The 15698-nt window shown below is 46.5% G+C and overlaps 1 protein-coding gene across 2 annotated transcripts in view; it reads left to right on the forward strand.

Moving 5' to 3' along the window:
• Positions 1-6020: 6020 nt before the first annotated feature.
• The window catches only part of SLC4A7 (solute carrier family 4 member 7), a 202834-nt gene continuing 193156 nt past the window's right edge, over positions 6021-15698 (forward strand). For both annotated transcript variants that reach the window (XM_089690854.1, XM_089690863.1), the window contains exon 1: positions 6021-6218. In XM_089690854.1, the coding sequence (XP_089546980.1) occupies positions 6171-6218 (48 nt within the window). In that variant the 5' untranslated portion in view covers positions 6021-6170. The remainder of the gene's footprint in view (positions 6219-15698) is intronic.

Genomic DNA, 15698 nt, shown 5'->3' on the forward strand with positions numbered 1-15698 from the left:
CCCCATTTTTCTGGATTAACGGTCCCTCCTTAATGTATTTAGAGAGTCCAACACAGCCTAAACTTGAGGAAGATGGTACTCCCTGTCTGTACTAAAGAGAACAATGCCATCTAAATACACTGAGGTTTTTGATGAGGGTGTAATAAAAGGGAGAAGGGGGGGGGAAGTAATAGATAATTCCCAAAATTTGGGTTGACATCAGAACACTAATAGAGGGAATCTTCCCTCTAATCTTCCAATGGGAACACTAGTTCTGGCGACCCTGAGATTCTCTCACTTTGGAGGGATTTCCTCTCACTTCCTATTTTAGCTATGGGACAGGAAATGAAGGGAAATATCCCCAATGGGACACATATGGATTTACCTTTAGTTACACTTTAAAGCAGTGGTCTCCAAAATGTGGCCCTTTGCCTATCTTTATCCAGCCCTTGAAGCCTTATTCATGTCACTGATACCAACAGTGGGGCACTATTCCTTCCACTAATACCAATGTTGGGGCATAATTTATTCCACCGACAACAAAAATGGGGCACTATTCCTCCCAACGACATCAGCTATTTCTCCCCCTATCACCAAAGATCTTGTATTGTTTACTCCCACTGAGCACTGTCTGCCCTACTAAAGTCTGAAGGACAATAAACTGGCTCTTTCTTTAGAAAGTTTGGAGACCCCTGCTTTAAAGGTGTCTGCCATTGCCCTTGTTGAGGTCTAAGGTGGTAACATACCGAGAAGGTCCCAACCTCTTTGTTAGCTCATCTATTTGGGGCATTATATATGTATCAAACTTCAATACTCCATTGAGCTTTCTGAAATCATTACAAAACTGCAGGGTTGCATTGGGCTTCAGTACCAACACAATTGGGCTTTACAACTCTCGATCTGCGATTCTTCAATGATATTGAGTTCATTGTACAAACTTCCTTTGATACTGCTTTCCTGTGTGCCTTGGGAATGTGGTAGGGTTTTACCAGCACCTTTACATTACACTTTTACATTATTACATTTATGTCATGCTTAACTACTCTGGTAAGGCCTGGCAGCCCTGAAAACATTTCTCTATTCCTCTGTAAAACTATTTTGCCTGTTGAGTTTGTGGCTTGGACAGGGTGGTGGCAATTGGGACTAAGTCCACCCCTACAGGGGGCTCTGATTTTACCTCAGCCAGGTCAGTTACTTGCTCTTGGTCTTAATAGGTTCACACAGTAGCTTTGGTAAGGTTTTCTTTCCCGGGTTGATTTATTTTGTATTTTAGAATGGACTTCACTAACCTTTTCTACCATTGCAAATGGTCCCTGCCACCTGGCCAGAAACGTACTCTCCACTGTGGGTATAAGCACAGCCACGCAGTCCCCAACCTGGAACTGTGGAAGCTTGGAGCTAAGGATCAGTTATACACTTTTCTCTGTGCTTCTTGTGCCTTCTGTAAATGCTCCTTTACCCAAGGCATCACTTTAGCGATTCTCTCTCATTTGTGTGATATGCTGTACTACTGTTTTATGTGCAGAAGATTCACTTTCGCAATTTTCTTTAACTAAGTCAAGCACCCCACGAGGTTTCCACTTATACACCGACTCACAGGGGGGAAAACTCAGTGGATGCCTGAGGTACCTCTCTGATGGCAAACACAAACACTGGGTGTAAGCAATCCCAATCTTTTTGCACCACCCTCTTGAGCATAGATTTGAGGATCTTATTGAACCTTTCTAACCAACCCATTCATCTGTGGGTGATTGACCGTCACAATTATTTAACTTAGAACAGCTTGCATAGGTCTGTCATCACCTTTGCTATAACCGGTGTACCTTGGTCCATCAAGATCTCTTTAGGTAACCCAGTCCTTGAGAGAACATGGTAAACAACTCTCAAACAAATGCTTTGGTGGAGGTTTTCATCAGAGGGACCGCTTCTGGATACTGCATTGCATATTCAAGTACCACTAGGATGTATAAGCATCTCTGAGCCAATTTTAACATGGGGCCCACCAGATTCATTGCAGTACGCTCAAATGGTACCTCGATAATAGGCAGAGACACCAAGGGGTTAATATAATAAGACACTGAAGCTCACTTGGCAACACTCTTAATAAGCAGGCCAGGACAACCTTTTCCATGATCCGTAGCCATTAGCTTTTCCATATGCAACCACTATGAGACCACCTGCAACAGAATGTGCATTTGGAACCGCGGTGACTAACCAGCATGATATCTTCAGTGATGTATCCGGTGTGCCAGTCACAGTCACCCAAATGCCAGCTAAGATCTGCCTCTTGAGTTTGTATAGTCCTTGGCATCAGCTGTCGGCAGTTCATAGTAGGTCCTTTGTGTCTTCCCTGACCTGAACAGGGCGATGTGGCTGGACCACTGATCCTGGGGTCATCCCCATCTCTCGGCTGTGTAAACATGGTCAGGAAAGCCTCCATGTCATCATGGGGAGTAAGTTTCTGTACAAAATGGCTGGCCCTCACCATCACTGGGTTGTTAGGAGCAACAACTCACTTCAGATGATCTACTAGAGCGCCTAACTTGGTTTGCACAGGCTTTTTCTGAAGCAGCTGTGCAGCTGGGCCTGTATCACTAGAGCCCTGATTTCCTCATGGTGGCAGTTAGCTTCTGTATTGACCTTGTCCTGGTAGGCCTGAACTTTCTTATGGCAGCAATTGACATCTGCGGAGGCCTTTGGTTGCACCCGAGTAGCCTCCTGCTGGGCCTGTAGTTGCGCCTGAGTGGCCTCCTGCTGGGCCTGCATCAAGACTTTTACAACCTCTTCCATGCTGTATCTAGAGGTGCTGCTTTGACCCAGGACATGCAAAACAGGCACTGGCCCTTTAAATGTCAGTTTTTACTTCAGTCATCTTTTATGGCTGCATTGCCCGTATCCAGGGGCGGACTGACAACTCATGGGGCCCCCGGGCAATAGGGGATCATGGGGCCCCTGTGTCCTTGCCAAAACTCAAAGCCTATGAAAAAGGTACCAGGGGCATCTCATGACACCGGGCCCTCGGGCAGTGCCCGAGTTTCCCAATGGTCAGTCCGCCCCTGCCCGTATCAGAATAGTTGTAACATGGGGAGCCCAGTATCACCAGCCAGCTGCTTGTAAAAATAAAATAGTCTTTATTGTTTTCAAAATCAAGCAAGCAAAAAAGACAAACAGTCCAAAATTCTTGTGTATTGAAAACACAATGGCTCATCACCAATATCCCAGTCCCAACCCAGGGATGTAGGGTTCCTGACTGCTTCAGGGTAGTGCAAAACCTGCAAGAGTTCAGAAAACAATGTCTCAGTCTCCAGACATTCTATACTTTCTCACACCTCTCACCTGATCCACTCCACCTCAGAGACAGGTGCTGACTCCTTCCTGCTTCTTCTCAGGGCTCCCCTGCAGGTGGGTTAACCCATTCAGGACCAGAGTCTCTATAATCAGGGTTGGAGGCTCTTTCCCACCCAAAATGTCTCCGAGCATCCGAATTATGAGTCCCAAATGAGGACTTTGGCAATCTTGAGAGAGCTATAACTCATTCCTCTCCCCTTCAGCCAGACTACCCCCTGGAACCCCTCACCCTGCATGAGTGAAAATCTGAAAGTACTAAAAATGTCATTTTCTCACAGCTTGTCAAATGCTTTGCTCTACCTCACAGACAACTGCAGACTCCTCCCCGCTCCTTTTCAAGACCCAATTGAGGACTTACCAATCCTGAGAGAACTAACTCCTCTCCTACTCAGGGAAACCCTCACCCTGCATGGGTAATAACCCCTAAGTACTAAATATGTCTCTCAAACCATCCCCCTTAAAGGATCACAACCCAAATAGTGGGAAAACATACGTGGGGTCCGTGACCCGCCCCCGGCATCCTGTACAGTTGTTACAATGCATTGCTAATTGTGTTTATGTTAGCAATTACTGAAGTGTCACAAAATAACCTGTGTCTGCATTTGTATGCAACGTACTGCAACATACAATGCCGGTCAGAGGGCAGCCATGAGGCAGAGACTCTAGGCATTACACACAATGCCGGTCAGAGTCCAGCCATGAGACAGGAACTCTAGACATTGCACACAACGCCAGTCAGAGGGCGGCCATGAGACAGAGACTCTAGACGTTACCCACAATGCCAGTCAGAGAGCGGCCATGAGACAGAGACTCTAGGCATTGCACACAATGCCAGTCAGAGGGCAGCCATGAGACAGAGACTCTAGGCATTGCACACAACGCCAGTCAGAGGGCGGCCATGAGACAGAGACTCTAGACGTTACACACAATGCCGGTCAGGGGCCAGCCACAAGACACGGACTCTAGACGTTACCCACAATGCCAGTCAGAGAGCGGCCATGAGACAGAGACTCTAGGCATTGCACACAATGCCAGTCAGAGGGCAGCCATGAGACAGAGACTCTAGGCATTGCACACAACGCCAGTCAGAGGGCGGCCATGAGACAGGGACTCTAGGCATTGCACACAACGCCAGTCAGAGGGCGGCCATGAGACAGGGACTCTAGACGTTACACACAATGCCGGTCAGAGGGCAGCCATAAGACAGAGACTTTAGACGTTACACACAATGCCGGTCAGGGGCAGCCATGAGATATGGACTCTAGGCATTGCACACAACGCCAGTCAGAGGGCAGCCATGAGACACGGACTCTAAACGTTACATACAATGCCGGCCAGAGACCAGACTAGACGTTACACACAATGCCGGTCAGAGACCAGCCATGAGACACGGACTCTAGACATTACACACAATGCCGGTCAGAGGCCAGCCATGAGACACGGACTCTAGACATTACACACAATGCCGGTCAGAGGCCAGCCATGAGACACGGACTCTAGACATTACACACAATGCCGGTCAGAGGCCAGCCATGAGACACGGACTCTAGACATTACACACAATGCCGGTCAGAGGCCAGCCATGAGACACGGACTCTAGACATTACACACAATGCCGGTCAGACGCCAGCCATGAGACACGGACTCTAGACATTACACACAATGCCGGTCAGACGCCAGCCATGAGACATGGACTCTAGGTGTTACACACAATGCCGGTCAGAGAGCAGCCATGAGACACGGACTCTAGATGTTACCCACAATGCTGGTCAGGGGCCAGCCACAAGACACGGACTCTAGACGTTACACACAGTGCCGGTCAGAGACCGGACTAGACGTTACACACAATGCCGGTCAGGGGCCAGCCATGAGACAAAGACTCTAGACATTACACACAATGCCGGTCAGAGGGCAGCCATGAGATATGGACTCTAGGCATTGCACACAACGCCAATCAGAGGGCAGCCATGAGACAGGGACTCTAGACGTTACCCACAATGCCAGTCAGAGGGCAGCCATGAGACACGGGCTCTAGGCATTACACACAACGCCGGTCAGGGGCCAGCCTCGAGACACAGGCTCTAGGCGTTACACACAACGCCGGTCAGGGACCAGCCTCAAGGCACGGGCTTTAGACGTTACACGCAATGCGGGTTAGGGCCAGCCATGAGACATGGACTGTAGGCGTTACACACAATGCCGGTCAGAGGGCAGCCATGACACACGGACTCTAGACATTACACACAATGCTGGTCAGACGCCAGCCATGAGACACGGACTCTAGACATTACACACAATGCTGGTCAGACGCCAGCCATGAGACACGGACTCTAGACATTACACACAATGCCGGTCAGAGACCAGCCATGAGACACGGACTCTAGGTGTTGCACACAGTGCAGGTCAGAGACCAGCCATGAGACACGGACTCTAGACATTACACACAGTGCCGGTCAGAGACCAGCCATGGGAGCTCTGATGGACCATAGAGATCAGTGAGCCATGCTGAGCACACAGAGATCCCGGTGCCATCACACTACCTCCAGGGATCGAGCACAAAGCACAGAGGGGGATGGGAGGTAGACAGAGGGAAGGGGAGGGCCCGGCCAATGGAACAGATAGAAGAGGCCATGCAAAAAGAAAGAGTGAGCTCCACACAAGGAGGAGGAAGAGGGGCGGAGTGAGCAACGACACCACCACTTCTCTCTTCCGATAAAGGATCAGCCGTGCGATCGTGTGTGAGTGGATCGGATGGTGTGCTCCTTGTGATCAGATCTGACGATCTCCGGGGGTTGTACACCTGCAGCACCCCAGATCTCCTGTCTGCCGATCAGTGGGGGACCATGGACGAGGACCGTGTCGGGGAACAGATGAGACCTCTGCTGACTACGGTATGGAATGTGGGGTGCCAGGACACAGTGATGAGGGAGGGGGTGCCATGGCACAGCGATGTTCAGTAGGAAGTTGTCAGGGAGGAGATGATCGGAGAGGACAGAGCAGCTGTTGCATGCAGATGCCACGTAAATCAGGAGCTCGGCTCACAGATGAGGTTCATGTCCTTATCGGAGCCATGTGACCGCCGGGTACACCTCTTATTGGAGGACTGTCACCTGGATGACAATACGGCCCTCTGTCTGTCCGGAGGGTGGGCAGTCAGTGGTACCCAGCCGGGGTTACCATGGGTTACAGATGATCGGCGTCTGTCGTAGGGCTGGAAGGATGCTGAGATCCCCGTGTGACGGCCCGGGACCCGCATGGCCGGGGATGGGGGGTGGATGGAGTACCGGGGAGACACATGGGACGGATTTCCTCATCTCTCCTCGTAGTGGAAATGAGTCAGACGGAAGTGGCGTCCTCCGATCTCTGTGTACAGGACGGTGATGTGTGCACATGGCAGCCGGCATTGTACTCCCCACAGCTTTGTATGCTCGGATACACGGCGCTGTACCGGGCTGTCATCGGGGAGACACGGCTCCTCTACATGTCTATGGGGGGGACCGGGATCTAAAGACTTGTCTCCACCAGACTCCACTCATCCCATTCATTACACTGGAGGCCGAGAGAATCCGCCTTATCAATGAATGAGGAGCACATCCTGGGAGCTGTATAGTCATCAGTGTGATCAGAGCCACAGGCACACATGATCAGGAAAACAAAGACATTCCACATTCACTGCACACCATCACAACCTTCTATGACTGCTGTCCTCATCCCCTCCCTCACTTACTTATCAGAGGGCCCCCCACACTTTATATCGAGGTCCACATTAGAGTTCCCCCTCAACCTCATATCAGAATCCCCACTTCCACCAGAGGACCTCCTCTTTCATCGAGTTTCCCATCACAGTGACACCACCCACCCTTTACATCAGGGACCACATTGGAGTCCCCCCCCCCCCCACCACATCAAGGTTCCCATCAGATGAGCCCCCATCAGAATCCCCACTTTCATCAGTGGACCCCCTCTTACATCAAGTTTCCCATCAGAGTAACCCCCCCCCCCTTAAATCAGGGTCCACATTGGATTCCCCCCCCCCCACATCAGGGTCTCCATCAGATTCCCCCCTTTACATCAGAATCCCCACTTCCATCAGAGGACCCCCTCTTACATGAAGTTTCCCATCAGTGACCCCCCCCCCCCTTACATCAGGGTCCACATTGGAGTTCCCCCCCCGTCCCCCCCCGCGCGCACACACACACACAGCAGTGTCCCCATCAGATCCCTCCCCTTACATCAGAGCCCACAGCAGAATCCCCACTTCCATCAGAGGACCCCCTTTTACATCACGTTTCCCATCAGAGTGGCATCCCCCTTACATCCATCCGGGTCCACATTAGAGCCCCCCCCCACATTAGGGTTTCCATTAATATCCCCCCCCCCCACGCTTACATCAGAGTCTCATCCCTTTCATCAGGTCCCCATCAGAATTCTCCACCCTTGCACCCTTACATGAGAGTCCCCCTCTTTCATCAGGGCCCCCATCAGATTCCCCCTCTTGCATCAGTCCTCCTTTACATTGTGGCTCCTTTACAGGCCATGCTCACATTGGGGTCCCCATCAGAGACCTCCTTACATCAGGGTTCCCCTTTACACTATGGTTCCTTTAGAGTCCCTGCTCACACTGAGGTCCCCATCAGAGACCCCCTTACATTAGGATCCTACTTTACATCATGCTCTCATCTCCGTCCCACCCCCTCACATCGGGGTCCCCATCAATACCCCCCCCCCTTTGCATCAGCGTTTCCATCAGAGTATCAGAGTCACTCCCTTACATTAAGGCCCCTTATATCAAGATCCTCCCCTTCTATCAGAGTCCCCATCCACTTACATCAGGGTCTACATCATATTGTGTGCATACCATGTTCATTTGAAGACGTTAAAACACCATTCTGTGAGCTAGAATTTGGTATACTCATGTATGTGCATGTTCACAAATGTGTGCAAAATGAACAGAAGAAATGTTGGCCAGGATTAGCGATGTTCAAACCTCAGTACTGTTTGTAAGTACCCCTATGGTGTGGTTGTGTCATATTGATCTGAAAAGAGGAATAATCCAGTCCAGGGTACTCCCCTATTCTAAGTGATTAAGGGCCGGTTCACACTAAGGAAACGCAGTCCAGATGCATTTCTGCATGCGTAGTTTTGACTCATTCCGGTGCTTTTGATGTTTTATGGTTAATTTTTTTCCCCCCAGTTTAAACAGGGATGGGTGCGTTTCAGTGCATTTTGTGGTGCGTTCCAGTGCGCCTTTGGTGCATACCGGTGCGTTTTCATGCATTTTACTGCGTTGCAGTACAGTTCTATGCAGAAAAAAATTGCAGCCTGTTCTGTTTTTTTTTCTGCAACTTGAACTGCAAGCACTGATGTGAACTATGACATCGACAACCATGTAACCTACTTTCTGTGCGTTTTGGATGCAGAAAAGAAACAACTGAAACGTGTGAACTGGCCCTAAAGTATAGCCGACAAGCCCAAATAGCATGGACGAACGAATCTCCCTCTACAGCTATTGTATTTTGTTAGTCGACCCCCACAGGCAGTCAAAATACCCAGACTGCAGGGGCTTCTGATTAGATGTAACCACTGTTCTGCCCACAAAAAATTGTGCAACCTCCTTCGACAAAAGTTGATCGTTCCTTTGACTTCTGTTGAACAGAGCAAGGACACCCACAGAGAAATTCCTGCGGAATGGACTGAAGTTGGCACAGTGTATGGGTAGCTTTAGGTGCAGGTATTCTAAGGCTTAACAACTGCTGAGGTTATATATTGGCAACATAGGAAAGTTCATTGTTTGCAAGTATTTGGCTGATTTGTGGGCTAACATTATGTGAGAAGAGCAGGAAGGACCCAGTTACCCTGACGCAGATGCAGTCACATGCCATTGCACAAGTAAGTATGACGTGTGTGGTGGGGTTTTTTTTTCTTTTTTTCTTTTAAAGGCCGAACCTAAAATATATCTCTTTAAAGTGACTGAACAACCGCTTTAAGATTATGAATAAAATCAATATTTCAAGCTAAGTGCATGTTCTCACATGCAGCAGACCCTTGCTGCCCCTATGAAAAATGATCAGCATTGGAACACCTTTCAGAGGGACTTTGCTAGGCTGTGATATGTCACCACCTCAGCACCTGTTTTAACCCAAAAAGGATTGAACCACAGCACTGCAACTACGTGTATATTAGTGGATGTTGGAAATTAATATGTTAAACTCACAAAAGTAAAATCATTCTGTATGTGCTGTTAAGCATGCTTGTTATACCCACTGTGGAACCTAAGCATTGTGTAAAAAGGCTGCTTAATCCTGTCTTCTCTAATCCTCCCCTTCTACTGCTGTCCCCAGTACATCTGATAGTAGAGAGCTCTGAGTCACTGTGCACATGCTCAGTTTAGTGTGTGTTGCTAGAGAGGGTTTTTTTTTTTTTTTGGGAGGATTCATGTGATCAGCACAGGGCCGATCAGCACTGTCCAGACAGGGGGTCAGGGGTTCCGCAGCCTCAGGTCAGTCAGAGGAGAATGAAAACTCCTCCTATAAGCTTTAACCAGTGCTCTGCTGGACACTGATAGAAGACTGCTCTATACTGCTGATGAGAAAAGGTATTTAGCAGTTTATAATTACTAAAATAATTGCATTTCCATGTTCTGTGTACTGTGGGAGAGCAGATATAGTGAATGCAGGGTCCTGGGTTTAGTAACACTTTAATCTGTTGCTGCCTTCTTCACAAAAGGGTTGGTTTTTAACACCCACACGCTGCACAAATGTCACTTGACCGCTAATGTCAAAGACAGTTCTCCGCTCCCACCAGAGATTGGTAGCAAGCCGTATCAGCTTTTGATCATGTGACCACTGTGACAGCAAATCACAGTAGTCACTTGATTGCCTAACCTCCCCCCCCCCCCCATCCTTTAAGGGATGCTGGGGTGGGCAGGAAAGGGTTAAAAGATCTTCTGACATTCACTAAGCTAATAGGAAATGCTCTTGCAAAGCAAACGGCACATTTGACCCCCTTCTGTATGCACCACATCGAACATGGACTAGCAAGAGTTGTTTGAGGAGAGCTTTAAAGTGATATTAAAGTTTTGTTTTTTTTTTGTTTTTTTTTATACCACAATACAAAAAAAAAAAGTTACACTTTCCAGCTCTGTGCAAGGATATTGCACAGAGCAGTCTCTTATCTCCTCTTCTCCACCAGCACTGCCTGCTCTTCCTCTTCTCTGATTGCCCCCTCAGCAAGCCATTTGTTGAGGTGGCATTCATGTGGCCATGCTCCCAAGCTGGATTGTGTATATTCATAGACACACACACACACTGTTGCTTGGCATGCCAACGCTCCCTCCACACAGGATTTGACTGACAGCAGTGGGAGCCAATGGCTTCCACAGCTCTTAGTCTCCTGTGAGACTAGGAAGAGAGATCTGTGCTGCTGCACTCATGGACAGTGCTAGAGCATGAATCAACTTGGGTAGTTGTTTTGGGGGAGGAACAGTTAGTGGGGTGGTTTTTTACCTTAATGCAGGGAATGCGTTAAGGGATTCAGCCTTTAGAACCACTCTTGGTATCAAAAGTAGCTTGATGTTCCTGTGACTACAGGTGGAAATACAACAAAGTTTAAGGTCCATGAGTGTAGCCAACATCCCCAGACATGGGTGCAAGAGGAAAATGGGCCTCCAGATTGAACAAGATAATGCAAATGGTAGACAAAGAGCCAAGGAAATAGAAACCGGCTGAACTCCAAGGTCAAGGTACATCAGTGTCTGATCGCACCATCCAACGCTTTTTAAGTGACAGTGGGCTCAAAGGAAGAAGACCCAGGAAGATTCAACTGTTAAAAGAAAAACATAAAAGCACTAAAATGAAATTTGCTAAAATGCATACTGATATGTCCCAATACTTTTAGGTGAATGTACTTTGAACAAATGAGATTAAACTGGAGCATTTTGGCATCAGCTCTATGTTCACAGGTGGCAAAAAATGAGGTTTTTAAAGAAAAAAGCACTGTACCTACTGTGTAACCTGGAGGAGGCTCAGCTCTGTTTTGGGGCTGCCTTGCTGCATCTGGGACAGGGTGCCTTGAATCTGTGCAGGGCACAATAAAATCTCAAGACTAATAAGAAATTTGGGGTGACCAGTGTCAGAAAGCTTTGCCTCAGACTCGGGTTATGGGTCCACCAACAGGATAATCGCCCAAAGCATACAGGTAAAAGCATCAAAGAACAGCTACGAGCAAAACAATAGACAATTCTGAAGTGGCCGTATAGGAGCCCTGATCTGAACCCTATCAAACGTCTATAGAAAAAGTTGAAACATGCAGTCAATAGAGAGAGGGTAACCTTCATATTTTGAGATAACCAGAGCAGTTTGCTGCAGAAGAATGGGCCAAACTACCTGTTGGCAGATGCAGAAGATTCATTAAGACCACCAGTAAACTGGGCCATTCGAGTTTATATGACCGCACCATTACGGCAAGCCAAGAGCTTGGCTTGGGGTTCCTGTGCATTAGCCCCATTATAAGCTGCCAATTGGCAACAAACAAAAACAGAAAACAGGGATTCGGTGGCTGGGAACGGGTCCTATAAGGCAAGTGTATATATCACTGCTGTTTGGTTCCTTTTGAGGCTATGTTCAGGCTAGGTTCACATCTGTGCAGGTGGTGCGGCTGCGGAGCCGCACAAAAATCCGTGCAGCTGCACCACCTGCACAGAGAAATGCGGACCCGTGGGCAGCTGCCACTAGCTCTAATGGCGCGCCGCCCGCACTGCAAGACGCAGCCGGACTGGGAACCGAGGTTCCCGTGTGCGCTTCATTTTCAGAAGAAGTGCAAGGACTTCTTCCCTGCGTGTCACTGGAGTCCATTAAAAAAAACTGCTCAAACGCTGCCCCCACGACCCAAGGGTCACTCTTGGCCGCATTTTTTTTTTTCTCTGGACCCCAGAAACAGGTGGGAACTACAAAACCCTGTTGTGGGAAAAGCTTATACTGGTGGTGAGCTGAATCTTTATTTTGTGTACTAGGTGTGGGAACTGTCCTTATGTCTACATAGTTGTTTTGTTCACCTTTTGCTTTTACCAACTCGGTCAGTTGTTGATCTAAACTCCCCCCCCCCCCCCCCCAAACATCATAGTATGAGTAATCCCAATTTGGCTGCAAAAAGTGGAAGTGTGTATAGTATATATCTATCTCTAGTTTGGTACTTCATCTCCCTGTAAAGCATTTGTACAAGCTGGGCATAACACCGCTGCATTGTTTTGTAACAATATATGATATGTTAACTGATAGTTTGTTTTGAATGGTGTTAAATTGCAAACTTTCAAGGCTTATTTGTTTGAAACAAGGCACACGCTAACTTCTAGTAATTATGTGGCCTATCTAGTCCTTTAACCACTTATCCTTCCAGATGATTTACCTTCCTTCCTGACCAGGCCATTTTTTGCGATACGGCGCTGTTACTTTAACTGACAATTGCGCGGTCATGCAATGCTGCACCCAAATTAAATTTGTCTTTTTTTCCAGAAACAATTGAGTACTGTCCGTGATACTTTTTTTATTTGCACTAACATACAATTTTGAGGACAAGCTTTTGGGGTATGTCCCCTTCTTCAAGGTCTAAGCAGTACTATTAAAAATCACAAAGTTTAAGCAGAATGTTAGAATGGATTGAGAGAAAAAAAAAAAAAAAAGGGCTACAGATAAGATACATCAAAAGTGAGGGGGGATACAACACTCACACAGAGGGGGTCAAGTTTTAGCTAATAGATGGTCATAAAGCTGTCGGATAATGGTTGAGGAAACCCATGTCCAAATTAAGGCCGTTATCTTTTGTGTCAAATAGAATTATCATTCTTAGTTCAAATGTTTTTCTTTCCTGGATGGATTTAAATTTTCCTTTCAGAACTAAAATATTGAGGTCTTCCATATTGTGGCCTGGTTGTGAGAAATGGTGTCCTACAGGTGTGCAAAGGTCACCTTCTTTATGTTCCTTGATGGTATGTCTGTGAAAATTCATCCGTGTTTGTAACCTCTGTCCTGTTTCACCAACATAAGAACCTTTGCTGCATTTTCTGCACTGGATGAGGTACACAACATTACTGGAGGTGCAGCTGTATGATCCGCAGATATTGAAGATCCCTTTTGAGTGTCTGACACTTTTTGATGGATTGATTTGGTTGCACAGCTTGCAGCGTTTCTTATTGCAGGGTTTGCTTCCATTATTTGTGACATCATAATCAGAAGGAAGTTTCCTACTGATTAGTTTATTTCTGAGGTTGGGGGGTTGTCTGAAAGCCAGTATTGGGGGTTGCTGGAATATTTCTTTCAGAGTTCCATCCTCTGTTATGATGGGTTGTAAATCTTTGATTATTTTTCTTATCCCTTCTAGTGCTGGGTTGTATGTGGTTACTAGAGGTAAACGGTTGTTTGTTTTTTTTCTCTTTGTACTGAAGCAGATTTTCCCTTCGGGTTCTCAAGGCTGTGTTTATGCTGGTGTTGATAGTTTTCTCCTTGTAACCTTTCTTATGGAAGGCGTCTGCTAGTGTCCCGAGATGTTTATCTCTGTCTCTTGGGTCAAAACATATTCGGTGGTATCTAATGGCTTGACTGTATATGATGGCACGTTTCGTGTGTTGGGGGTGGAAGCTGGAACTGTGGAGGTAGTTGCATCTGTCAGTGGGTTTCCTGTATATTGAGGTGTGAAGTGTATCATCCCTGATGTATACTGTGGTGTCTAGGAAGTTGACCTGTGTGTTTGAGTATTCCATTGTTAGTTTGATTGATGGATGAAAAGTGTTCATCAATGAGTAAAATTGTTTTAGATTTTCTTCACCTTCTGTCCATATGATGAAAATATCATCAATATAGCGAAAGTATCTGTATGGTTTTTGTTCCATGCTGTTCAGGAATTGTTCCTCCATGTCAGCCATAAATAAATTTGCATATTGGGGTGCCATTTTACTTCCCATCGCAGTGCCCATACATTGAAGATAGATGTCCTTATTGAAAGCAAAGTAGTTGTGTGTAAGTATGAATTCAATGAGCTGTGTAACATCCTCAGCAGTGTATTTGTGGTTTGGTGAGGATGATAAGGATCTGTGACATGCAGCTAATCCATCCTTGTGAGGGATATTACTATACAGGGATACTACATCCATAGTCACTAGAAGTGTATTGGTGGTAATTGCTGGATGTTGTTGATCTTGTTCAGAAAGTCAGTTGTGTCTTGCAGGAAACTAGCAGTATTCATGACTAACGGTTTTAAAATTTTTTTCTACAAAGCCTGAGATTTGTTCGGTGAGTGTATTCATACCCGTTATGATGGGTCTGCCTGGATTTCCTGGCTTGTGGACTTTGGGCAGCATGTAGAAGTCCCCGATTTCTGGATGATCCGGAATCGCATTTATAAGTTCTGAATGTAGGTGGGCTGGAAGTGTTTTAATGAGACCTTTTAATTGCTTTGTAAAGTCCTGGGTTGGATCATGATCCAGTTTTTTATAGTAGATGGCATTTTCCAGTTGCCTCTGGCCTTCTTGTATGTATTTGTTTGTATCCATCACAACAACTGCTCCCCCTTTGTCCGCTGGTTTGATGGTGATGGCCTGATTGTTGCGCAAATCGTGTATAGCCCTTCGCTCTAGTGGTGAAAGATTGTACAGAATTTTCTTTTGCTGGGTTTCGGTGGTATTTGATCGCCTATGTGTGCGGTGTTTTTTTTTTTCTTTTTTTGCGCCATCAACAAAAAAACAAACAATTTTGAGAAAAAAACAATATTTTTGACTTTTTGCTATTAAACATGTCCAGGAAAAATTTTTTAAATTTCATTGTTATTGTTTACCCCTTTTTATCTGTGGGTTACACCAGAGGGACTTGGTCCCACATACAGTATCTCTCAGACATGTGTACACCCTTCACATTTTTGTAAATATTTTATTATATCTTTTCATGTGACAACACTGAAGAAATGACACTTTGCTACAATGTAAAGTAGTGAGTGTACAGCTTGTATAACAGTGTAAATTTGCTGTCCCCTCAAAATAACTCAACACACAGCCATTAACCACTTTCCTACAGGGCACTTGTACCCCCTTCGTGCCCAGGCCAATTTTCAGCGCTGTCGCACTTTGACAATTGCGTGGTCATGCAACACTGTACCCATATGAAATTTTTATCATTTATTTTTTTCACACAAATAGAGCTTTCTTTTGGTGGTATTTACTCGCTGCTGGGTGTTTTTATTTTTTACACTATAAACAAAAAAAGAGCAAAGATCTTGAAAAAAAGTTTTTCTTTGTTTCTATTATAAAATTTTGCAAACAGTTCATTTTTCTCCTTCACTGATGTGCGTTGATGAGGCGGCACTGCTGGTGCCAATCCATCCTCTAA

This window comes from Staurois parvus, unplaced genomic scaffold, assembly GCF_062004578.1.
Source record: "Staurois parvus isolate SC_StPar_1 unplaced genomic scaffold, SC_StPar_1.0 ptg000021l, whole genome shotgun sequence".
Lineage (NCBI taxonomy): Eukaryota > Metazoa > Chordata > Amphibia > Anura > Ranidae > Staurois > Staurois parvus.